This window comes from Lycorma delicatula, chromosome 1 (assembly GCF_047948215.1).
Source record: "Lycorma delicatula isolate Av1 chromosome 1, ASM4794821v1, whole genome shotgun sequence".
NCBI classification, from domain to species: domain Eukaryota; kingdom Metazoa; phylum Arthropoda; class Insecta; order Hemiptera; family Fulgoridae; genus Lycorma; species Lycorma delicatula.
In genome coordinates, this window is record NC_134455.1 from 331,840,952 (window position 1) to 331,868,004 (window position 27,053).

Sequence of the window (27,053 nt, forward strand, 5' to 3'; positions counted from 1 at the left end):
TTGTAACAATTTTTTTTGACTCAAGGGGAGTTTTACTCATTGATTTTCTCCACAATCAACAAATGGTTAATGTGACTTACCATTGTCAGCTGCTGCTATCAACAAAAGCCTGAAACAAAAAAACAGTATGCTGGTATACCCATTAGAGATGTTATCCTTCTCCATGACAATGCCAGGCTGCACACCGCAATTTTGACAAGGTATAAATTGGAAAAAATGTACTGGGAAACTCTCAACCACCTAACCTATAGTCCAGATTTGTTCCCCTGCGACTATTTTTTGTTTGCGCCCATGAAAGAATGTCTTGGAGGGGAATGATTCGAAAACAATGAAGATGTTGAGGAGTGTGTGTGCAATTGGTTGATGACTCATTCTCAAACTTTTTATGAACAAGGAATGTTCAAGCTTCCAAATTGTTGGTAAAAGTGTGTAGATCGTGAAGGAGACAATAGAAAAATAATGAAGCTATGAATTGTGTATATTATTAATCAATAAATTTATAAAAAAAAATTCTGTTTATATTTGATTCACCCTTGTAATTACCCATTGTTAAATGGTTATAAGTTTATAGCAATAATTCTATAATGTGCACCTTTTGCAAATTCTTTGTTGTTACATAAGATAATACATATTTGTCAGGTTTCAAGTTTTTTCTTTTTCAGTCTACCCAATTTTAAATCATTTATTTTAACTTAAAATTTTAGCTTTTTACTTATCTGGAAAGTGGGAGAATTAGTGATAGTTTTGTATATATATATATTTTTATTTAAAAACATTGACTACATTCAGAATAACACTAGGTATCAGAATAACCCTTTTCACATTATTAAAATGTTGACTTCCCCAACTTTTTTAATATTTCAAAACTTAAGCCAACAGTGTATAAACTTGTAATTTAACATATTAGTTTTTATAAAATGGAAGTAATTTTTTGGATAAAATACAGGTGGAATGACTTATGAGTTAACTGTGTCACTGTATCATACAAATTATAGTTTTAATGTAAAAGAAAATTGGGAATAACATAGCCATATAGCTAGTCCTAAATGGTTTAAATTGATTATTTGATTAAGTTGTATAATACTTTAAGATTATACATAAAATGCAGAAAAGTTCATTTACTTCATTTATCATCAATAAACTTAAGCAGACAATTGTTAGAAATTATTGTTTATAGGAAAGTAAGTTACTATGCTACTGACTTGACTAATTGTTCCTGTTAAATCAGAGTATTTTTATTTCGACTAAAAAGGCTGATTAAGAAGAAAATGTGTTGATTTGTTCTGAATTTATTGTTTTATAATGCGTAAATTTATATGTACATTTTTTCAGTAATGTCTGAGCTGCTGTTTGAGTGTTATCGAGTGCCTGGTGTTTGTTTTGGTGTTGACTCGCTGTTTAGCTTCTGGCGGCATCATAAAACTCGTACTTCAGGACTTATAATCAGTTGTAGTTATCATTGTACTCATGTACTACCAGTTATAGATGGGGTGGTTGATTCAGCTCATTCACGTCGTATTAATATTGGTGGTTATCATATGATAAGTTACTTACATCGCTTACTTCAGTTAAAGTATCCATCTCATTTTGCAGCAATCACTCCAAGCAGAGCCGAAGTTAGTAACATTCTTTAGATTTCTTATCCCTTTTATACTGTAACGATTCATAGTATTTTAGAATTATTTTATTTTAATTTTAATATACAGACATGGTATTAGTTTTATTTATTTATTTTCTAAGAACAGTATATAAACATATGCTTCTAACTTAACTTCTTTGCTCTTAAGATTCCTGTAACCAATCAGTATTATTTTTTCCAATTGTTGAATTGTTTGCTTATATTTTGTATTAATGTTATCTTTATTTTGTGCTATTCATTTTAGTCATGACTTAACTCTCATTCAATGTGTTTCAAAATTTAAGTGTTATAATTCTATTAATGTTATAAATGTGATTATGTGAAAGTAAAAAGGGGACAAGATCTCTCATAATATATTAAATATATCTTCATAATATTAAAATGATCATTAACCTGTAAAATGGGTATATTGATTATGGAAGAGGCATCTGTGTGATGATTAGCTCACCCAATCTAATGTTATAGCAAGATTTGCATGCTTAATGTAGTTCATTTATTGGTCAGTCTCAATTTTAAGTAGTCACTCTGAGCTTTTTTTTATTTTAGAGCATATTTTCATTTTAATAGTATTAGTAAAAAGAATTAGAAAAAAGTGACTGCACCTTTTAAATAATACCACAATGGTGATTATAAAAATTAATTAAAATTTGTTTATCTAGACTGACAGTTTATATATGTGTCTCTTGATGTGAGAAAAATTAAATATTGGATTTGGTTTCTGCAGACGCATGTGCACACATCCATGCATGTGCACATTTCTGTCACCGCAAGAAGAAATTTTATGTATGTGCATGTGGACACACAGAGCTTTTATTTTATAATTTCTTTATGTTTAATTTTTGTCTGTAGGAACTTCTTCATGATCATTGTTCGTTGGCTAGAGATTACCAAGAAGAACTCAAAAATTGGTCTGATTGTGATTATTATGAGAGGCATGTTCGCCGGATACAGCTTCCATATTCTGCCCCAGCAGCTACTAGTTTAACAGCTGATCAACAACGTGAAAGAAGGAAAGAACTTGCTAGAAGACTAATAGAGATTAATGCTCGTAAAAGAGAAGAAAAGGTATTATATTTTATCAGTATACTTCTTTTTAGTGCTGTATTTTGTTTTAAAAATTATAAATTATTGGTGTAAAGATTGTTTTAGTTTGATTACTGTATTTTATCTGTTATACTTAAATTACTTAACTTTATTTTATCTGTGTTTTAAAATTATATATTATTTTGCTCCATTATAATGTATTTCTTTTGTTTCTGGCTTTTTGTTTAGCTTGCAGAAGATGAAGAACAATTGAATCAACTTTTAGCTGTACAAGATTTAGAAGATGAAGGAGATGAAGAAGAGTTGCAGGTATATTTTTTATTCTAAATTTGTGTTTGATGAGTAATGAAATACTAGCATCTTATATTATACAAAAAAAAAAATTTATAATTGTTGGCAATTCACGTATAATTATTTTTAATCGATTTATTGTAACATTAAATTGAAGAATTGAAACTCATTTGTGTGTGCTAGTATTTCTGCTAGTATTTGTACCAAAATATCTTTAAGTCAGCTCATAAGTTTGTGCGTGCGTGCACAAACTCATTTGTCCAATTACTTATCAACTTAAGTTATTGATGATTATGTGCATTCTACCATGGGTGTGGTCGCTGCACATTGCCAGCATCCAAGCCAATTGATCTTTCTCCATCCTTTTTGTCTGTCTGTACTTCTCTTCCTCCTTGATATCTTTAATTGAAAACTTCTCATTCCTCATACTCTCCTTCCTTTCGCCAGAACCTTCTAGAGCCTCCAGTAATATACATTATTTTTCTTAGCTATGCAGTTTCGATTTTTGTTCTCTGTTCCATTCAAAACTTCTTCACTTGTTACTATTTATTACCTCACTTGTTTGTGTATTCATGTTTCTTAAGATCATTCTCTAACTGTTTTTATTTTTACGTTTATTCAGTTTTATTCTTGTACAAGCACTCAGGTGTTTTTATTTATTTTCTGTTTACTTTTTGTTAGTAACACACTGTTGGTGAAAAGGATGTTTGATTTTCTTTATCTTTTATACAGCCTTTCCACATTTAATCATTGTATAGTATAACTTAATTAAGTTTAATGTAGATTTCTGATTCTATTTTCAATTTTTAATATTTACTTTGGTATGTCTGGCCCTCTTTTTGTGCCAGATAAGTAAAACATTTTCATTTATCTACATATATATGTTTAAATGTGTTAGTGTATTTAAGTTTTACAACGTTTGTGTGTACCCATCCCTTTTCCTATGAAAATGTATATTGCTAAAGAGAAAAATGTTGTGTGCTTGTTAATAACAAGTGTATGTTGATTAAGTATGTTGACAAAATTACTTAAAAAATGTTATAGGCTGACATTTAAGTTTACTGTTTTGCCTAGACATTTTTTAAAAATATAAAATTGCTATTTTTACAACTATTCAGAATATTGGAGTAACATATAGCAATACTTGAAGCCAGCTGCAGGTACAAATTGGTTGTGCAAAAGATAATCTTGATTTAAAACTTATACAGAATTCAAAGAAAGCTACTCAAAGGAGTATTGAAGAAAATTATAATTTTTTGTTTCTATTTATTCTAACATAGAAAATGTCAAAAGTAAATATTGAAATGTTTAATGTTCTGTTTACTATTGACAAATTCATAGAGTGCATTGAATTTTAATTCTGCTAGTATTTTTACCTAAATATCTTTAAGTCAGCTCATAAACTGCATTGTTTGATTTAATTTCTTTTGCATACTTTATTTTATGAAATTTAAAAGATTTATTTATTAGTTTTCTCCTTTCATTTTGATTTATCTTTTTGTTATTTATTTTATCTTAGGAATCGCTCAAATGCTTTGAACTGCAGAACACTGATGAATTGAGGAGATTAATAGGACAGATTCAACTGAGAATTGAACGAACTCGGCAAAAAATAGTAGCAGCTAATGCAGGAGAAGATTCGATTGAGGTATAATTGAATTGTATTTGTTTTTTCACATATTAATATTTATAATTATATTTATTAGTTATATGTTTAGTTGTTATGAATCAGTCTATCAGAATTAAAATTTTATGGGAATCATGAAAGAAAAAAGGTTTACAAAATTTTCCTTTATTTGAGTAGTTGGTTGTACATAGATTTGTTTTCACAAAGTTAGTGTCATCAAAGTGTTTTAAATGAAAAATCTTACAAATGTGTACATTAAGATGTATGGTACAGTTTTTGGTTGTTTTGAAAAATGCCAGAAGCAGATAGTGAAACTACAGTCCTAATTTTGGTGATGCATTGGAATCTAGCAAATGTTCTTGAGGAGCAGCATACTTAAATTTATTCTTATCTTTTTTATCTTTTCTACAAAATTTTCCAAGTGTTTTCCAGTGTTCCATATAGTAAAGATTTTGAGTCTTTTTTTTTTTGCAGTAATATATATTGTTTTTTCTATTAAAAAGATTGTTTAGTAGCTGTAGATTTTTTAACCAATCCATTATTATTATTGACAGTCATTAAAAAATTGTAAAATAATGTCACATCTCTACATCCTTTTAAAACATGGATTATAAAAAGGGATTTTTAAGTATACATACTTTTATTCTAATATTTGTAATTTGCAGGTACTTAATATTTCATTACATATATGTTTCTTTTTTACTAATGTAGTTTGTAATCACTGACATATCATTGTATAAAGTATTTCATTATACTGTGGAAAACAGCAGGACCAACATATCAATCCAATTTTTTTTAAAATTTAAATTCAACTGAGTTATTTTACAGATAAATGTGCAGCTCAAATTTTAAAGAGATAACAATAAAGATTGACCAAAAAACAAACTACTCTATTAATTAATGCAAGCTGAATTATGGAAACAAGATTTTGAGTGCTAACAGTATGTCATTCTGTAACAAGTAGAATGTCTCAGGAGTAACATTCTGAAAATTCCAGTCAGGTTATAATGCCAATGTAAAAGTTACACTTATTAAGTTGGTCCCTGCATATCAACAAAGTTAATGCTGGATGCAGGCTTCCTGCATGTTGTTTCCATTTACAGTGGCACTAAATTTTTTGTTTGTTTTTTTTTGTAGCAACCATGTCATCAACTCACTGTTACAAATTTAATTCTATAAATTTGTTTATTTACGTACTGTTCCATAGTTTTAAATTCTAGTTATACCATATATATTACAATTCACTGAATTTATTATAATTTGTCACCGGTACTGTCAAAACTTATAATTAATAAATCTTTATTTTGGTCAATATATAAAAATACATTGTAAAATTACATCAGTATAAGATAAATTATAAATATAAAAACAAATAAAAAAATAAAAATATTTTTATGTGTTTTAAAGTCCATTGATCATTTAATTAAATACAAACACATAAAACAATGTAAAGGTAAATACATTAAATAAAAAAAAAAACTAATACCAAATAATTCACAATTCAGAAACCACTAAACTGTCTTAAATTCAATGAACAGGGTGCAGATAAAGCAGGTTTTTGTTTTACTTTTAATTAGTATTATTTAAAAAATTGGTAACAGAATAATATTGGCCTTCATCCAAATTAATAAAAATCATTGAACTAACTTTAACCAACACTAATTCCAATGCTAAATTCGAGGGGAAATTTCAAAAGCATTCACAATTAAAACTGGCCTCAGGCAGGGGAGAGGGTTATCCCCACTTTTTCAACTTGGCCCTTGATTACATCATGAAGATTTGGCAAAAAGTAAACCCTTCTAAAATCAAACTGCAAGCAAAATCCCCAATAAGAACAAACTACCTGGGGTTTGCGTATGATTTAACTCACTTAGCCATGGGTGTGAAAGTGTCCAGATCACCAGCCTCCAAAAAATCACACTAAAAATAGGATTACAAGTATCCTTCAAGAAAACTGAAATTATGCTCATGAAACCCCTATGTGTCTCAATAAATGTATGTAATTCCTTAATTTAAATATCTTGGAGAAATCATGACTCACAACATATGCGATAAAGCAACATGGATAAACAGAACCTACAAAATGAAAAGGAGCCAATTTCTAATGTGGTCAACCTATAATAAGAAATGCTTATCAATATTCACCAATATTCAACACTATAAACTCTCCCAGAAGCCACCTACATGAAACCTTGTTAAAAATTAAAAATGAAGGAAGAACTGTGACCAGCTCCTCAAAATGAAAAGAAGAATCATCAGGACTTAATATAAAAAAAAATACTAGTTTAAAGGTGTTTGACAAATTCTCCTCGATAAAACCGTCGCCCCAGTTACCAGCACAATGAAGAAGAAAAGAATTTCATACCTTTTTCACATCCTGTGACTACCAGAAAACAGGATTTTAAAACTAGTCCTGATAAATCTTGAAAAAAATAGGAAAATGGATCCAAGAAATTCAGCAAGATCTCAAAAAAATTGGACTTGAAATTATAGATGCAGAGAACAAAAATAAAATTACCCGCCTTAAAACTCAAAAATTTACAGCGGAAATCACACATAGAAAGGCTGCAGGGATTTCAGATGGATTGAGAAAATTTCAATCAGAACAGATGAAAAAGTACTGGGTGGAGCGCAAGAACCAGACTTTATAACCTTCAAAGAAAACGTAAACATGGAATGACTCAAGTGGTCCAATGTGACCAATAAAGGTAGATTGTGGGAAGATTATTTAGATGGTTCAGCATTTATTAAAAAGGCAGTGGAAGTATAATAAGGTCCTTTCTCATAGGCTGAAATATTATGTTATGTGAAAAGAGTTCCATTGTCTGGTTTGGTAAAGGTAATTATATTTTAGAATAAGTTACCATTCCTTTTAGCAAAGGTTGAACAATCGTAAATATAAACTCAAGTATAAGTTAACATAATTAATATTCTAAATGTAGGTCCTCACAATTCATACTTATGAGCAATAGATAATGATCTGATTGCCCATTTTTCTATCTTAAAAACTCATTCTGATTTTTTGAGTGCTCCAAGAGATGACGTTATACTTTACACAAGAATATATGTAGGCATAATAAATATTTAATAATGATGACAATTAATGTTTTATTAAGCTTTTGAGGAAAAAAGTATAGCTTGATTTTGTTACAAACAAAATTAATTTGATCATTCCACAAGACCTTGTCATCTAATAAAACACCCAGAAATTTCACTTTTTGAGCAATGAAAATACTAGCATTATCATTAATAGGAATTATATTCACACATTCATCAGTGTTATGTCTACCTGAGAAGCATAATGTGATAATAGTGCTAGAATTCTAGAGCCTGATTTTATGTCTATTTTCAAGTAGAACTTATTGAGTTTATAAAAAACACTATGTTGTTTAATGTGTAGTAAATTTCATGGTTATGGGTGACCAGACTTGAATCATAAGTCAACTGTAAAAATGGCATAAACTTCTCAATAGTATTCTCGAGAAACAAAAATCCTGTGCAGAACCATGCTAGGTAAAGTAAGGAGTGAAGCATTTTCCCATTACCTTCTCACTGAGCTGAATATATTATTAGATTATATTAGTAAGTCAAGAAATGCAGTTGATATTCAGCCCTATAAATGATACTTTCTCCACTCCAGGGATTGACTGTGTTTTGGATATCATTCTTAAAAAAATCAACTGATAATTGGTATCTCATATACCCCAAATGTTTTACATGGACTGCAATTATATGAAAGATGGACAGATATTGTAAAACATCTTATTAATTTACAATTGGTGTTAAATATGCATTGCACTGTACAAATTTGCTTAAATTTTTTTTGTATAGTATATATTTAAATATTACTTGCTTCCCTATAATTTGAATTTTTTTTTTGTTTATATCCTTGAAGTTTTTCCAAAAATTCAGTTATAGTTTTCATAGCTTGAAACAGTGTGATATTTTATTGCTTGTGTTTCTAAGTTAATTCTAAGGTGAAAAATCTATCTGATTTTCACCTTCAAAAAATATTCCATTTTGGTTTTTTAGAGATCTGATTTACACTGTTAGATAAAATCTTTTTCTATTTTTCATTATCATGTTATAAAGGTTCCTGTCTTATGAAGATTTTTTTTTGGGAATTGTAATTAAATAATCTGGACTTCATAAATCCTCTTTTTAGAGGGGGAGATTAGTTGCTTATGTTAAGGATTTTTAATATGTATTTTTTGTGGCTTTCGTTTTTCTGTGGTTAAATCTTCATTTTTAGGCAAATGTTAATGTAAGGAAAATGAAAGACTGAAGTTTTCTGAAATTTCTGTGTCTGAAGTAGAAACTAATAAAGCTAATATTAATGACAACTGTTCATTTTTTTTTATAGAAAACATCTCTAACAGTATAATTAAATTTTTTCTGTATTTCTGTTATTAATTAATCTAGGAATTTTATCTAAAATGTTCTAAGAATATCTTATTAGTAGTGTGACATTAATTGCATTGCTTCTAATTGCTAACAATTACACTTGCATATTCCTTTGCAAGAATTTATGAAAAATTTGATCAGGGGATTATACATTAATTGGGCCATTCTATGATATCAGAAAAGCATTTGATTATGTTGATATTTCTCTTTTACCAAAAACACTTGAGCTATATGTTATTAGAAATTGTGCTCTGAAATTCATCGGCTACAGAATGCAAGTTGTGAGAGTTAATGGAGTGAGATGGTCTTTAATGACTGTTTAATGTTGAGTTCCACAAGGAACATTGCTAGGACCAATAGTATTTTAATATATTTAAAAGGTTGCTGTAAAGTTAATGATCATAAGGAGTCAGGGGATTTTATTTGTTGATTGCTGATTGTACTGAAATGTCAGTACTAGAGGAATTTATCATTTCAAACTGTAATGGTAATGAATTTATTAAAATTTTAACAAAATTGTTGAAACAGCTAGAAAATTTAACCTGGAGATTCATTATCTTAAGAAATTAATTTTTATAGTGAAAATTTTGTAGCCCTTATATTAAATTGCTAAATTTTAGAAAGCTGATTCATCAATCTTGAATTTATTAATAAATTGAATTTTAGTTATAAAAGTCTACAGATATGAAAGTAACCTTCATGTCTCATTAAAATGAGTAGCTATTCAATTTGCTCTAAGTTAGGTTTTTGAAATTTTTGACAGACTTTGTAAGAGGATGTTCGCAGTTCAAATTCTCATTTTTTTATTAAAACACTTTTTTTGTGCTTGAAATTCTTTTTAATATAGGGAGTGCTTTTTATAAGCTTGTCCATATTTTAAATAAACTAAAAAATGTTAAATGCAAATAATGTCCATGAAACAATTCATTAGATCCACGAAGATGCTGAGTCTTGTAGTTCTGAAATATTTTATTTGATTTTTTTAGTGAATTGTTTCATTTTAGAGGATAGTGCTTCATTTTTAGGTAGATTTCATAAGAAAGCTACCTATTGTAATGGGTACCATGATTCGACTTCCAGAAAATTTTGACATATTTTGCGTTTCACATTCCCTAGACCCGAAAACCACCATCAGTTCTAAAGTTTATATATACATTTATATTTATATATATATTTACTTTCTTGTGGACATAGTAACTGCCATAATTTTGTGCCAATCACTTTCAAATTGGTACATAAAATATAACGACCCAAAATCTCGGTCAAATTTGTTATTGGGCAAAATCAAACTATGGGGATGAAAGTGGGGGGAGGCTTTTTTGAAAAAACAAAATATCGCTATAACTTTCTTATTAAGTAAAATATCAAATTCATTTAAAGTTTCTACTATTTGTTGAATAAGGGCCTAAAACTTAGCTAAGTAAAGTTTTTTGATATCACCAATCATTGGCCCAGGGGGTGGAAAAAATGGGGTTTTGAAGACAAAAAATCATACCTCCCTTAATAGGCACAGTATTGAATCTGTTTGAAGTGATTGTTAGTCCTCTAAAACTTTTGTCTGAAACAATTTTTGATATGACCAACCCTTACAGCAAGGGATGACCAAAATGTTGCTTGAACTGTAAGAAGATGGCGCTTGTTGTGTAAAACTTTTTTCACATGCAATCATTGTCGTATTGAGTAAATTTGAAGTTTTTCTTAACTTTAAGAAGGAAATCTTTTTTATCCCCTACTTAGCATTGGTGAAATCTACCTTCACCTTCTGGCATGCCGAAAGGGATTTTTTAGTGGTCTGTTGGAAAAAATGATCTTACAAAAAATTGAGTAAATTCAAATTCGGATAATTTAGTAATCCAAGTGTAAAAAAGTGATGAAAATGTGAAGTGATGCAGGCAACAGAAACTTCATCAAAATTTTCATTTTTTTTTTTTTTTTTTTTTTTGGAAATGTGCTTCTCTTGAAACCAACTTGAAGTCTATGAACTTCTGGAACAAAGAAACTTTTCCTAATTTTAGATTATAAATTCCAATTACTTCAATTTGAATGGTTTGTCACTATTTTATTCATGTACACACTTGTCTTCTGATTAGATTCTTCTAGTTCATTACCTTATTTGTGATGTGATTAATCCTGAATGACAGTCAGCAACTTACATCACAGTTACTTCCCTCAAAATTAAGCCGGCAGTTTTGAAAAATAAAAATTGCTTACTTAATTTTTTGTATCTGATAAATTTTTTTATAGCTACCTCACAATTATTAATATAGAATTTTTTATCAGTTTTTTCAATCACAGTTTACTGTAATCCAAATTTTAGAACTTCTAAGCATGTTTACTGTGCTATTCTGGACAATTAGTGAATTATCTTTCCTCAAATAGCTCTATTTATCTTAACCTTTAATCAGGTATGCAGCCTGTTTTAAAGTAATTTGTCAAATTCAAAAACATTTACCATTTAAGACATTTAACACCAAACTCAACTCTATTGATGATCTAATTTTTTTCTTAGTTTTACAGTTTTGTAGTATGTAAAATGCAAGAAGTGATTGAAAAACTAACCGCCTAGGTTTATATATTTTTATTTTTTAAGGAACCAAAACCAAAAGTTATGAAACAGATTCCCACTCCAAGAGATGATGAAGATTTTAAACAATGGGTTGATGGTGTACGTAAAAAGAGGTATGTTTTTCTTGTACATAGAATTGTAAGTTTTGGATTTTATTATAACTAACATGCATATAATGAAAGATGAATCTTGTTTTTAAAATTATAAATTATTCTGGCTTATAAATCTAAAATCATTCTTATAAAACTTTAATCCTGGCTTAAATTTATACTATGTTTTACCAAAAAAAATTCATTGTATTCATTTTTTTATAAAGTTCTTTTTTCTGGAACTTGATTTAGTAGAAAATCTATTATAAAAATAATTTGGCTACTGTTCAGAGAAAAATTCCTTTTTTATTTTAACAGTCATGTAAGTTACCTTTAGCTAGTTGAATGAATGCCCATCTAGTGCATTCATTTTGTAACATTAAAAACATTGTTCTTTCGGGGAAATATTCTTGCTTTAATCCTTCTGAAATAAACTAGTATTTCTGAATAGGTGTACGAACCTCCAATTATGGGGGTTGTTCAATTTAAAATATGCAGTCTATTTTTTATATATTTTCAGCTATTCTAAACAGTGACTCAACAGCATTTTTTTCTTTTAGAAATATCTGTTTATGATCTGATTGATTATCCATTCCACTTGTAAAATTCAGTATGCAGCTTATAAAGCATATGCACCACTTGTTAAAGTATGTATTTATCTCATTATAGTTATTAACAGAAATCATTTACTACTTGAACACTAGTGAAATGAAACCCTACCTAAGTACTTGTGAATGTATTTCACACTATACATAAATCTCTGCATTTGTATAAGTGTAAAAATGGATGTTTAGGAAAAAAAGATCTTTACTGTTTCAGGTAAAAATTTTGGTTATTGTATTACCTAACTAAACTGATATATAACGTTATATAATAACTAACTAAACTAGACTGAAGTATAAAGTTATTCAGTTTTTCAAAAGTTTATTATTGTTCTCGCCCTATATTGTCATTCTTAAAAAAATTATTGCTTGTTTATTTTCATAAAAATATGTTATAATACTTAAACATTTTCAAAAGAATTACTTATTTTTAGAGAAAATATTAATTTTTTGAAAAAGTATAGTGAAGAAATTTTATATTTTGTTTGTATTTTCATGAATATAATTTGTTACTAATTATTATACCATTATCAACATAGAAAATTGTTATACAAAATTGTTCTTAATAATTTTGATTTTTCCTTTGTTAAAATTTTATGAAAAATTCAATTTTTGTTATTTATTATTACTGTTTTTGGTAATATTTAATCATATTTTATTGGCAAGAGTAATTATTTAACAAAATACTTTCAAAAAATATCCATCATCCCTCTGATAACCTCTTCGGTTGTTTGCCAATATACCCTGAACAAAAATAAATAAATATATACAATAAATAGATTATGCTACCAAACATACCAGTATCCCCGATTAATGAAACTTAAATTAAAAAAAAAGCTTTTTAAAAAGAAAAGGTTTACATTTTTATTTTATTTATTTATTTTTTGAATGGTTTTTGAGTGTTTTTTATTTACAGATTTATTTTTAATTTAATTTTAAAGCATCAGCATAAAATTTCACCGCCTACAACTTGTCGTATGCTGCGCAACCTGCGAAAGATGAAATTTTTTATGAAGATCTGGTGCATGATCTGATCAAAAAAGAGCATTGCACCACTGCCAGAAAGAGGTTATATTCTTATGCCTTTGAATATATTCTTACTTAATTGCATTCATCCTAATTTGTTAGCGAGGTTAAGTCAGTACGTACTTATAAATATACAAAATCAAACTGGTTTGTAAAAATATGCCTCTGATGGAATTAAAATATTTATAAACCGCATTGTATTGAAAAAAGCAAGTTAATAAAACTGCTGAAGAGCTTTTTGAAAGCTGATGAAAAATAAGTGAAGGCAAAAAGAAACAGCTCTTTTCTTGAAGAATAAAATATATTCAGGTGGTAGTCTTTAGACAGGGCTTGGAATGGAGGGGGTGGTGTGGCGGCCGGTAACATCGCAAGGTGTGTGTCTTCGCCTTATGGGGATGGGATGGTAGTCTTCAGACAAGATGGATAAAAAAATAATAAAAAAGTGGTGATACTTATACATAAGCTTTATTAAATATTAATTTAAAAAGTTAAATATGGTCGGCTGATTGCAATTATAATATAGAACCTTTTATAATATAAAACTCTTTTAAAGTAAGTATAATATTTGAATATTGTGATACAAAGAAATTTACTTGCAGTTAAATATGTGATCTGTTCAAAAGGTGTCTAACTATAAAGTATGATAAAGAAGCTTACTTAGTGGCTTCTAATCTTGTTTCCTCTGAAATTGCATACTTTACATAATTGTCTCTCATCTATTAGAAATATTTTTTATAGACCTCTTTTAGAATTGTCTATTGGTTGTGCTATCATGTTTGTCATTATGGCCTCCCGGAATTTAAATTGGTACCTTCTCAGTAGTATCTTCAAACTAGAGGAGCCATGATAAGTAAATAGTCTGGCAAAGTTCCACAGGAAAATTTGCCTAGAGGAAGTGGTCCTCTGCCGATTGAGGGTAGGAAATATGAGAGCTACTCACAGGTACCTGATGTCAGCAGAAAATGCACTGGTATGTGTATGATGCAAGTGCCACTTGACTGTGTGTCACATCCTTGTGGATTGCATGCGTTATCTGGCTTTGCGTTGTAAATTTAAATTGCCTAGGAATTTTCTTCAAATCCTGGGCAATAATAAATAAATTTTAATTTAATTTTGAACCAGGAATTTTTATTTCTCTAAAGTATTAATGTTTTACATACTTTTAATAGTGTTCTTAAAATTTTCTTTTTTGTATGGTAGTTGTTTATTTTTGTATTTAACATTTTAGTTTAAGTTTTTTATTTTGACTTTGTTTTTAGTATTTTAGTTTGAGTATTAATTTTTTTTTAATTTCTTCTTCAAGTTTCTATTTTGTTTTAAATTTGTTGTTTTATTAGATTTTATATTTTATTTTTATATTTCATATTTTTGTTTTCCGGCTGATGTTAACATAAAAATGTTTTTCACCCAGAAAAATAAGATTGAGATTTGATTTCTGGGTTGTACCTGTACCCCTAAGATTTATTCCCAGTTATCATGGTCTTAAGGAAGTTATTTTTAATATATCAGTTATTTTATTTATCAATTATATATTTTAGAAAGTAAAATTATACTTTTGTGTAAGTTTAATTACTGTATTCATAAAATTTAATAAATTGTGTAACCTATCTGTGATATAGTTGTTTTCTGTCTAGAATAAAATATTAATATTTTTTTTTATTAAATCGCTTAAATAACAACACCTTCATTAATTAATAATAATAATCTTGAGTAGTTCATTGAATTGTAGACCAACTTTCAATTGTATAGTTTATGCAGTTCAAACTGGACAAACTATATTGCAATTCAAACTGGACAAACTACATTGCAGTTCACACTAGACAAACTGGCTGTCCAGTTTGTCAAACTGGACATGTAGATAGTTGTGTTTGTACATGTCACACTGCTGCTGTCATCTGTTTACAGCAGTACAACACAGTCAAAACAGTACTGTACTGTATTAGTAATAACAAGTCTGTCATATGATTGATTGTTTCTCTGCATTAAGTTTTATTAGCTCAGTATTGCAAATTTCCTGTTTTATTACTGTAAAAAAAATTTATTCTGCCTTATTTTTTTATTTATATATAAAAATAATATTCACTGTTTTCATTGCAAGTGTGAAATATGATATACACACTAAGTATTTGTTTTGTTGCTTCAATGATGCTTCTAATAGTGTTTGTTAATTTAGTATTTATGTTTTTATTATTTTCTGTTTCACAATAGGCCTATTTTATTTATGTTTTGTCACCTTTTAATGTTTCTTTAACAAATCTACTTAGTGACTGGTTTTGGCAGTTCAGTCATCTATCTGCAGACAAAAAAAATTGTAAATATTTGAAATTTAGGATGCATGCATGAAAAAAACTAGATGTATCGCAAGTGCTGTTGAAGTACTTAAAAGAAGTGTAGAGAGAATTCATAGAAATTTAACTTTGAAATAGCTAGTATCACTTCTGAAATAGAATAAACTCTGCAAGGAAAGTGACTGACGTAGGTGATTTTGATAATGTTCATTTGCTGTATAATAATTAATTTCATTAATTAATTAATTTTCATCTGAAGGTTGCTTACCTACTCTAAAACAACTTGCTATCATATTAAAAACTGATAATAGCTTTGTTACTCTGTTGGCATGGATTGGTTTTAGATGGGAAAGAGTTCAAAGTAGTAGATCAATTCTTATTGAAAAATTTGAATTTCAGTATAAAAGATTTGTTTATTTAAAAGAAATTTCTTGATATTATGCTGCAGGAAGAGCCCTGTATTAACAATTAATTGGCGAAACCTATGCTTTGAGTTGATACTGGCAACAAAAAAGCATGGCAACATTGTGAACAAAAAGGTATCAATCCCAATTTTGAAAGATGACAGAATTATAATTATGCGTCCTGGAGATGAATACTGGCTTCATTTCTGTCTTGCTCAGTGGAAATCGTTTACATCTTAAAGCAATTATATCACTTGCAGATGAATCACACTTTGTTTTCTAAGCAGGTACAAAAAACCTATCCCTAATTTCTGCAAAGATAGTATAATAATAGTAATAGATAATGCACTATACCATAACATCAAAGGAGATCAAAATCAGATTTCTTATCAAACAAAAATTCTGTGAATGACAAAAGAAAAATGAAATCTGTTTCAGAGAAGAACTGTTAAAAGTGGAAATTTACAATTTAATACAAGTTTTGTGGAAAATACGAATAAAACTTAAATTTTATGAACATCTGTGGAAATAAGGATATGCTGTGTTAAGTTTACCCTCCTTAAAATCTGGATTTGAAATCTATAGAACTATGGGCTCAACTCAAAAACTGGGGTTTATGTTATAAAATTATGTTTTAGACAGTTAATATTATGGAACCCTGCAAATTAAAATTTGAAAGCATTTCTGTTGATGACTAGAGAAGTTGTTGTCAGCATATCCAGTACTGCCAAATGCAAGGACCTGTTGAAGCTCAAAACAAAAAGTAATAACAGTCATAGAGATTTTAATAACAATACTAATAAGACAAAAATAATGATTAAAACACTGTGTAGTATGTGTATATTTAATTGCACTTTATTTTAATTGATGACTAATTTTTATAAACTATTTATATAAGTAAGTGTTCAGTGGGAGGATCTATGTGAACTTCTGCAAAAATAACAGGTATACTGTTGTTTTTTATTGTTCTAGAACTAAAGATTTTTATTTTAGTATTTTTAAGAAAAGTTATTTTTTCTGATTCTATGAAACATTATTTTAAAATTATTGTGGTTTTTTAAGCAGGAGCACATATTATTTGTAGGCACAGCATTAAATGATAATGAAGTATTTTGAATGCTTTTGTGTAGGTTGCATATTTTATTCTGAATGTGAGTGTACAATTACTGCATGCTATCCTCATGCTAGAATCAGACAAACTTGCAATTTCTGTAGGGGTATTCTGTGAGGGTTTTTGTTTTTAACAGCAGCCTGCCTTAGAAAACTACTTTTCTGTTTTTAAAAAAAATAAAAAAGAATTTACACTGATAAATATTTCCCATAAAGGTTTTAACTTGTATTATAACTTAAAGATTGAAAGAGTTTTCTGTTCTTACAAAAGCATTCTCCTTAATATTTAATAACCTTATATCTTTGAAGGTTTTTTAAGCTGGTGATTTGTTATTTTTATTTCTAAGGTATTATTTATAATGATATTGTCTTGAATTGTCATCTTTCACCATTCTCACTTTATTGAATGATTTTTTCCCTTATTTTACTGTTTTTATAATCACTAATTTTTAACTTGCTTGTAAAATAATCAATTTTAAAGCTGTATAAAAAGTAATAAAATATCATAATTTTGTATTTACTATAATATAATTGAATACAAAAACAAAACAAATTAAGAAATTGTACGATACAATTTCTTAATTGTATCGTATTGTATCGTATGTAATTTAATTGTATTGTATCGTACTGTGTATAACTGTTATACACAGTATAACATATGGATATGTTATTCTGTGTAGAACATATCCATATACACAGTAATATGGATATGTTATCCACAGTAATATGGTGGAATGTATTTCAAGAGAAGTAAACAGAAATATAGGAAAGAAATTTCAGTAGTACATTTAAGTTAAGTAAAATATGACTATTATTACTTGTTGACTCACAGATGTGACTAGCTTAATCACATCGCAACATAAACTCAGCAGAAGTTACTTTAACAATAGTTTAAAACAACTTACAAATCATAAGAATACTTTCTTAAGTACAGTAAAGCGTCTATACAGATTTAGTCCAACAAATAGGAGACATCAAAAATTGTAAAATAAAGTAAATGACAGTCTTAATAAAGATCTAGTGTGAAGAGTCAAACATCTGTTGTAATATTAATTTTTTTTTCTTATATTTTAAGACAAGAAATTTTGGATAAAAGAACTGCAAGACGTCAACGTAGAGCTGATATGGCAAAAAGACGTACAGCAGCAGCTCAGGAAAGAATGCGACTTATAAGCCAGCTGGCCCGTAAAGAAAAAAGAGATGATGATTTTGGCATGAGAGATGAAGACTGGGATGTTTATAAAGCCATAAATAAGGTAATAGGTTAAGAGTTAAGATTACACCATTGTTTCATTGCTCAAAGCCTTGACATTAGTAAACACTTCGTAAAAACTTGCTACACATAAAAATTCTAAGATTCTGCATTATTTACTGTTTTATTATAAGCTTATTAACATTATGTTATTGTTTAAAGTTGATGCATTCTTTCTTAGAATATGCATCTAAAGCTAGGGACAGATATTCTATTTTAATTATGGATAATATGTATTTTGTTACTACTTTTCTTTCTAATTTAGAGGCAAAATTAATTTTTCTTACATATTAGTATTATTATCTTTATTATGACGCAATACAGATGCAGAATACATTTTGAGTTTTTGCACTGTACTATCCAGTAGTATTATATTGACAGGATATCCAAAAATAATCTAAATCTGTTCCAGTTATGTAATCTAGATACATATTATACCTTTAGGTGTATGCAGCAAGCTTAGATTATCTGAGGATGTGGGTTTTCCATTGCTTTGTATAGCTCATAAGGCATGGATTTTTCTGTAGTTTAAGCATCCCTACCATTTCAGCAGCTCTAAGAAGAAACAACATTTTTTGCAGATTCTCTTCTCTACCCACCAAAAATAAACTCAGAACATGCTTCATAAGTAACAAGAAAAATCGATGGAATGCCTTATGAACTATACAGAGCAATGGAAATCCCACCTTACAGACTGCCATAGAAAATCTAAGCTTGCTACGTACAATTGCTTTTAAAGCGAAAGTCTTTAGGTAAATCATGCTATGAGTATTTCCGTGTTTCAAATGAGGTAAATGTTACTTGAAGACTAAGATCTGGGTGACTTTCCATAATTAGAATAATTTAAAAAAAAAGTAGTTGTGCAATTTACAAAGATCCGTGGTCTACTATTGGAGAAATTTTTGAATTGACTTTGAATTGATTCTGAATTGACTTTGGAGTTCTTGCCTGTGAATTTGAACTTAATTTAAATATGAATGTTTTTTTGCAAAATTTGTGCCTTGCTTGCTCACAGAAAAGCAACTCCTACACTCTACACTCTACTCTCTACTCTCTACTTTCTACTTTGACACCAACACTCCAATAACAGCACCACCAGAAAACATCAGATCTCCTGCAATAAAAGAAGTCTACCTAGTGCTGGGTGAGTTGAAGAATTACAAAGCAGCAGAAGAAGATCAGACCTTTGTAGAGAACTGGAAATATGGAGGAAGACCAGCAAAAATCACCCTTCATCAACAGTTTGTCAACATCTGATCAAAGAACTATCAGAACACTGGATGATAGCCCTCAACCATCTGCTACACAAGAATGTGGACAAAACAGACCCTAACAACTACATAGTAATCTCACTCCTAAGCACAGTATACAAAATTCTTTTAAGAATTATTCTCAACAGGATCTGTTTACAACTCGAGAAAGAACTAGGAGAATACCATGGAGGTTTCAGACCCTGGAGGAACTGTCCAAACCAGGTCATGAGTTTCAAGCTAATAATAATGGATTTCAACAAAAAATGAGCAGAGAGATGGTGATAACATTTGTAGACTTCAAGAAAGCATGTGATTGCATCCACAGAAAATCCTACTAAAAATTCTAAGACACATTGGACTATATCCCAAATTAATAAACTTGATAAAACTGACCCTCACAAACACAGTCAAAAGTGAAATTCAGAGGTGAACTCTCAGAACCATTTGTGTTCAAAACAGGACTGTGCCAAGGTGATGGACTCTCACTGCTACTATTCAACTCTACTCTGAAACTGAGAGAATGGCTCAAAAAATGTTCCCAAAAATAAAAATAGGTAAAAAAATTAAAACAAACTACCTTGGTTTTGCCGATGACTTGGTACTGTAAGCAAACAACATCAATAAAGCTAAAATACAGATATTAGAACTTCAAAACATTCCAAATAAAGTGGGTCTCAGAATATCATTTGAAAAGACAAATTTTACCCTAAAAACCAACAAAATTAAAAGAAGTAAACATAAATGGTAATAAAAGTTAAAATAGTAACACAATTTAAATATTTTTGAGAAATAATAACAGACAATCCAAATGAAAAAACCTCAGTCTAAACAGGAACAAACAAACTAGCTAAGTACAAAAATTAACCTGGTACACCTACAGTAAAAAAAATGACTATCATAAAGATAAATATAAGATACTACCACAACATAGGTTTAAAACAGGAAGCCACATATGCAGCAGAAACACTCTTCCACCTGAACAAGCAATCAAAGACTAATGAACTCCAGAAAGTTAAAAGCAGAATTTGAAGAACCTCCATCAACAAAAAGTACTGATACTTTTTGTTGATGGACCACTGCTTGTCTTTTTGAAAAGACAGGAAGTGGTGGATCGTGCCCATTAAAGTTGTGTGCAAAGAGTTAGAACCCACCACTGAAACCATGCATAAGAGGAGACTGGTCACATCATGAGGATTCTTTGAACACGTCATGAGGATGCAAGATTTGGACTTTGATACAGCTGGTATAGTACAAGCTTGATTTGAGAAATACTAAAATAGGATGCAGATAGATCAGAGAAATAAGAGAGGATCTGAAGGAAATTGGCCTTACACCAGAAGACACCACAGACAAGATAAAATAAAACAAAAAAATTGAGGAAAAAACATTCGCTTCACATTCACAAGATAGAAATTCACAACACGAATCATTTTCAGCATCAGAAAGGGCATGGAGATTGGAACATATGAAAAAGTACTGGGAGGAGCAAGGCTTGAACAGTCCTTTCAAAGAGACTTGGATAATGGACTGACTAAATTCCATTGAAAAGACTAAAGTCTATGCGATTATAAAAGATGAAATAAAATAAATAAATTGATGGATAGGTAAAAAATAGGTAAATCAATCTAAATTTATATTTTTCAAGCATATAAACAGTCTACAAATAGAAACTGTAGAAAATGAAGAATGTTTAATGTTTTATTTTTACTATACAGTAATTTGAAAAACTATAAGAAATGAATGAAATATGTTAAGACTAGACACAACTATGTTTAGACAGAAATTATATGATGACTTATAGTATTTAAATGTTTTTTAAATTAATAGTACAGGATGTCATATATAAAACATAACCCATCTATGTCAGTAGGTATATTTAAATAAAAAAGGCATTTGTAAGTTATTAAGTTAAATATTTTATTTCCAATACCTTAAATTCTAGAGTAAATGCCAGAAGTGGTTGCCACCTTCATAAATATGTGTTTCCATTCTTTTCACTATGTTTCTTGCAACTTTTTTCAGAGTTTGTGGGTTGATATTTAAAACAGCTTGATTGATATTGACCTACAGTTGTTCAAGTGTTCGTGGTTTGTTGCTGTTAGCAATGTGGCATAGTCAAATCTGGAGATATTGGTGGCCATAAGCCACAACCAATAATGCCATCACCAAAGAATTCGTTAATTAAATCAGAAGTTTAATGTGTTAGTGTGATTTGCATTATCATGTTGGATCCAGCAGTAACAATCTTCCTCTTCCAAGAATACAATGAATTGCAATAAAATATTCTGATATCATTCTGCAGTAATGGTGTACTTAAGAAAAAGAAAAGAGGACCAATAATTTTTTTTGTGATATTGCGTACTATACGCCCATCTTCTGTGGGTGCAATTGTTTTTCATGATATGTGTGGGGATTTTCATCACTCCAAGTCGTACTGTTTTGGCTGCTTACGTGGCTGTCCAGATGAAACCGCACCTTGTCTGTGAAAAAAAATTGAGTCCATGACATGAATGAATTGATGAAACCAATGACAATATTTTAGTAATTTTTCATTGTTTAGATCAAGAATAAACTGTTTGAATTCAATATGTTTGTAAGTTTATTTTTTTTGTCGCCCAATGAACAGTTGATTTTGGTGATTAATTTCAGCTGACCGCATCTAATTGATATTTTTGGCAAGGCATTTAATTGGTCTTTTGATTTGAGAACACTTATCCATATTTTTTGTGTTCCTTGTTATTAATAGAACCTGTCTCTGTAAATTTAGCCACTAAACTCAAACTGATGTCTTGTTAGGTGCTGGTTTCCATAATAAACCACTTACTTATGGTAAAAAGATTCATGCACTGCTACCACTGATCGCATGGTAAAATACCGCTCAAGAATAAAAACATGTTCATCTTGTGAAAACACCATCCTCTCTCTTACAGTGCACTGAACCTTATGATCACTTTGTTATGGCCATCAGTAACAGTCTACTGCATCGGCACAATGTTCACTTATCGGATGAATCCATTCCAGTTAAATGTAGGGGAATTAGGCAGTCAATTCAAATATTATAGAAGGCTAATTGGTGGGTTGCGTTCTAAATATAAAGTCAGAGTATTTTGATCACTTGTAGAGTGTAATGCATTCCATCATTTATTCTTCACTGGGTTGAAGGACTGATGTGGATGTAGTAAACCAGTTTTGCATTTGCAGCACCTAGTGGATAATATTATGTTCATTTTTTAAACATTATAATTTCCCTTGCGTTTTTATTTTTGATACTGTCTGTATCACCTTCTTAAATCTTTATTTTAATTTGAATGTCAGCCATCATGGATGTCTTGCAGAAAGTAGTGTGCATATTTTGGATTTAGCTAAGATGACGCATAATCAGAAATGCAGTCAAAATTATGAATTTAATGTTTGCTAAAATAACATTGTACATTTCTTCGTATTTGGTATATTTCATCTGGAGGTCCTGGGTTCAAATCCTGGTCAGGCATGGCATTTTTCATGTGCTATAAAATTTCCATTTCAGTTTTGATCTTCTGGTAAATTAATTCATCAAAGAAAAACCCTTTTGATTGCATTTGTTTAAGGCAAGATAAAATATAACCATTTTAACAATTTATTACTGCTCTATTAAATTTATTTGTTTCTTTGTTTAATTTTATTTGAAAACAGTTAAGAACTAATTTTCTAGTGAGATTGCATTATCTGGGCAATCTTCAATATTCAAAGTTCTGATACTACTCTTTAATCATCATCCATTATAGCCTTTATAACATTTTGGTGTCAAGAAAAGTAATAGTCTGTACTTGTTTATCTCTGATAGATCTCTGTTACTGCCCTAATTTTTTTTTTCTATTTATTGAAGTTTGGAGCCTGTGAGTTAATCTACTAATGCAAAGCTTACTTCAAACATTGATCAGTAATTGTTTTAATGAATTACTTCTTCTAATTGCTTATGTCAAATAATTTTAAAAATAATGTAGTATGATATGCCCTTAATTTTTGACATAATTCATGCCGAAGTTCGTCAAATGATATGAATTTTTAATTCCCAAATCATTGTGTTGACACATCTCTAATACAGTGACTATAACAATCAATATATCATGTATTCTTCATACGTATCATTCATTCTTTATACATATTATTTAATATTAGTATTTTTTCAAATCTAATATAAAGTTTTTGTCAGTTTGAAAAATTAAAGATAAAAATATCCTCATAAGAAATTACTTTCTAATGCAGATGATACAAGTGATAGTCAGGCAGTGTCTCTACATGCTTTTATACCTGTATCCAACTTGCTATTATTACAATCGTACAAATAAGTATTCATATACGCATATTCTCTGTTAAGTATTTGGCTAACTATTGCTTTATCCTTTTGTCTTTTTTACTTTTATTGTTTGTCATTTTTTTGTACACAACTGCCCAAAAAGGAGTGTGATGTATCTAGGATGTATGTATGTTTGTTCCACTGTAGCAACTCAGAGACAACTGATTTAGATGTATGACTCTGCGTTGGAATCCTTTTGTTACCGGGACTGTCACAGGCTATATAAGTATGTATATAAATTTAAAAAATTATACTATATATAAAATTGTCACCCACACGCTCTTTAATTATGATGTATTAGCAATTTTCCTATATTAAAGAGCATTGTTTATCACCAATTTTTTTTTGGCAGTTGTGTATTTTAATTTTTAATATTTAATTCTTGTTTATGTGCAGTTTCCTATCCATTTCATTTTTGCATGAGTGAAAATTATTTATAATCTTTATAAGAAAATTAAAGGTATAAACTTTTAAAATAGCGGACATTTTTTAATGAAAAGATGAATTCTTAAATATGTATATTAATAAATAAGTTGTACATTAGTATTTTGTGTCATAGGAAGGAGGAGATAGTGATAGTGATGAGGAGGCAGAAAAGCTATTAGAACTTGAAGAAGTTTTGAGGCAGCATGACCCTGCTTGGGTATCAGGAGGTGAAGTTGCTTCTACTCCACGAGAAGCTCATCAATTACATGTTGGTGTAGAGCTTATAAGAGCTCCAGAACTTCTGTTTCAGCCTTCAATGATCGGTTCACCTCAGGCTGGGCTTGCTGAAACTATAGAGTATGTCCTACATGGTTATGATGAATCAACTGCAGCTGCCATAACAGGTACATTTTCATGTTACGTTTAAATATACCGAATAGATTGTGCCATATGTTACAGTTTTGAAATAAGTATGAAATAATTAATAATGAACCAAGGTGTTGTAAAACTCAGGACTTTTGCTAAAACAGGTCGACATATATACACACATGGATAATGGAATAAATTGTTCTTCATGGTTATGGTTGTATTCAAAAATTGATTTGACTAGAATTAAATTTATGAAATTTTCCTCTTATTGGTTGCAGAAGCCTGGGTAGAATAAGCTCATTTCAAATATGAAATACTCAGAATATCATATAGGCAATGTACTACTTTCATCATATGTTTAGAGGATTAAAATATACTTGTTAAACAGTGGAAGATTGTACTTATAAACTATATCAACATTTTATCAAGATAGTTAAGAGGAAGTTTGTAGGATTTAGATAAAAATTCAAGGTAGCTAACTCATTGAAAATTAGAGGTGTATGACCCCTTTATTTTGGACAATGGAATTATCTGTTAAAAAACAACTGATTTCAAGGTATTATTTTTACTCTGAAATAAAAAAATTACACACACACACACACACACACACACACACACACACACACAGAGAGAGAGAGAGAGAGAGAGAGAGAGAGAGAGAGAGAGAGAGAGAGAGGTGTGTGTGTGTGTGTGAATTCAGTTTATTCTGTTTTCCCATAAAATAAAAATTTCAATTTGTCTGTTTTATCTTCTAATTTACAAATTAATAGTTTTAATTGAACGCTTAGTACCAAAACTTGCTTTCTGTAACCATAATGACTTGTAATTCTCAAAATTTACAAATAATGATTTAAATAAATTACAAACTAAAAAATAATTTATTTAATTTTTCATATTTTATTGACTGCCAAATGATATTCAGGCTGATATGATTTAATTGTTATTATGAATGTATTATTTCCAGATTGGATTGGAAGTTTGTTCTGGTTCCAAACATTAATTAATTTACATTATATTAATTAATTTATAATTTTATAAATAATAATAAATATAAATAAATATTAATTAATATATAGTTTTTAATTAATATTAATTAATAAAATTAATAATTAATAAATAATATTATTATAGTTTTTAATTAATATTAATTAATTTATAGTTTTAGAGCAGAATTTCTTATAAATCTTTAGACGATTGATGGTAAAGTGCATAATATATTTTAAAAACTTCTGTTTTAATTTATAAAGAGGAAAAGTATTGTTTAAAAGCTGTAGTGATCAACTTATAGAAGTTCTGATATTTATTTTTTCAGTTTCTTATTTTGTTTATTGGACTATAATTATATTATATAATAAATTAATTAAATAAATTTCCAAGAATAAAAGTTCATTTCAAATTAATTAATATTCCAGTATTAAATCTGATTAATACGGTTCTATAAGTTACTAATTATTATATTGTTTTCTTGCCCAACAGGAAATGTATTTGTTACTGGTGGATGTGCATTAATTCCAGGTTTGTATGATCGACTAAATAAAGAACTGATGGAAATGAGACCATTTAAATCTGAGTTTAATGTCAGAATAATATCAGAAGCAGCACTGGATGCATGGCTAGGTGCTAGAGAATTTGCTGAATGTGATGAATTTTCTAAAGGTCTCATTACTCGACAAGATTACCTTGATAAAGGAGGAGAGTATTTGAAGGAACATTGTTGTTCTAACATCTACACACCTTCACCAGTACCACTGGTCTCTGCTGACAATGTAATAATTCAGAACACATCAGTAAATGAAGAAATAGAAGCAGAAGCCATTTAGATTTATTTATTTTTTTAATATAATTTTTGTACTTGTTTTTCCATTTAAACAATTTTATTTATGAAAAGAGTTTAATAAAAGTATTTAATAAAAGAGTTGTTTTCATTTATTACTTTATTTGTATAAAAGAATATTTTTAATTGAAATAAAAAATAAAAAATGAGTGGAACAGCAGAATCTGCCTTTGTTAAGGTAGCCTTTATCAAGAAGTTATCGGAATTTAAAGACTAAGCTTTGGCTTGTGAGATGCTATGTCTATGGATTTGCTTTATGTATGGAGACATGAATATTTACTGAGACCGCTACAAAAAATTAGTGGCCTTTGAGATGTGGACTGCAGATTAATAATAAACTCTCTTAAAATTTGGTAATTTTTATTTATAGTATACCTGTTTTGACTAGATTCCAACAGCTTTTTTCTTTAAGTTATTGTTATGCTAATTTATTTTATAATTAAAAGCCATTAAATAGATTTTCTTTTTCTTTTTATCAGTCTGGAAACTGCAT

General features: G+C 29.1%; 1 protein-coding gene across 8 annotated transcripts in view; it reads left to right on the plus strand.

Annotated features, from left to right (window-relative positions):
• Arp5 (Actin-related protein 5) overlaps positions 1–26,645 on the plus strand; it is a 46,588-nt gene extending 19,943 nt beyond the window's left edge. For all 8 annotated transcript variants that reach the window (XM_075382151.1, XM_075382147.1, XM_075382145.1 and 5 more), the window contains 8 exons: positions 1,333–1,616; positions 2,489–2,704; positions 2,912–2,992; positions 4,494–4,622; positions 11,596–11,684; positions 18,166–18,346; positions 24,491–24,761; positions 26,203–26,645. In XM_075382151.1, coding sequence (XP_075238266.1) covers positions 1,333–1,616; positions 2,489–2,704; positions 2,912–2,992; positions 4,494–4,622; positions 11,596–11,684; positions 18,166–18,346; positions 24,491–24,761; positions 26,203–26,546 — 1,595 coding nt within the window. In that variant the 3' untranslated portion in view covers positions 26,547–26,645. The remainder of the gene's footprint in view (positions 1–1,332; positions 1,617–2,488; positions 2,705–2,911; positions 2,993–4,493; positions 4,623–11,595; positions 11,685–18,165; positions 18,347–24,490; positions 24,762–26,202) is intronic.
• Positions 26,646–27,053: the final 408 nt, after the last annotated feature.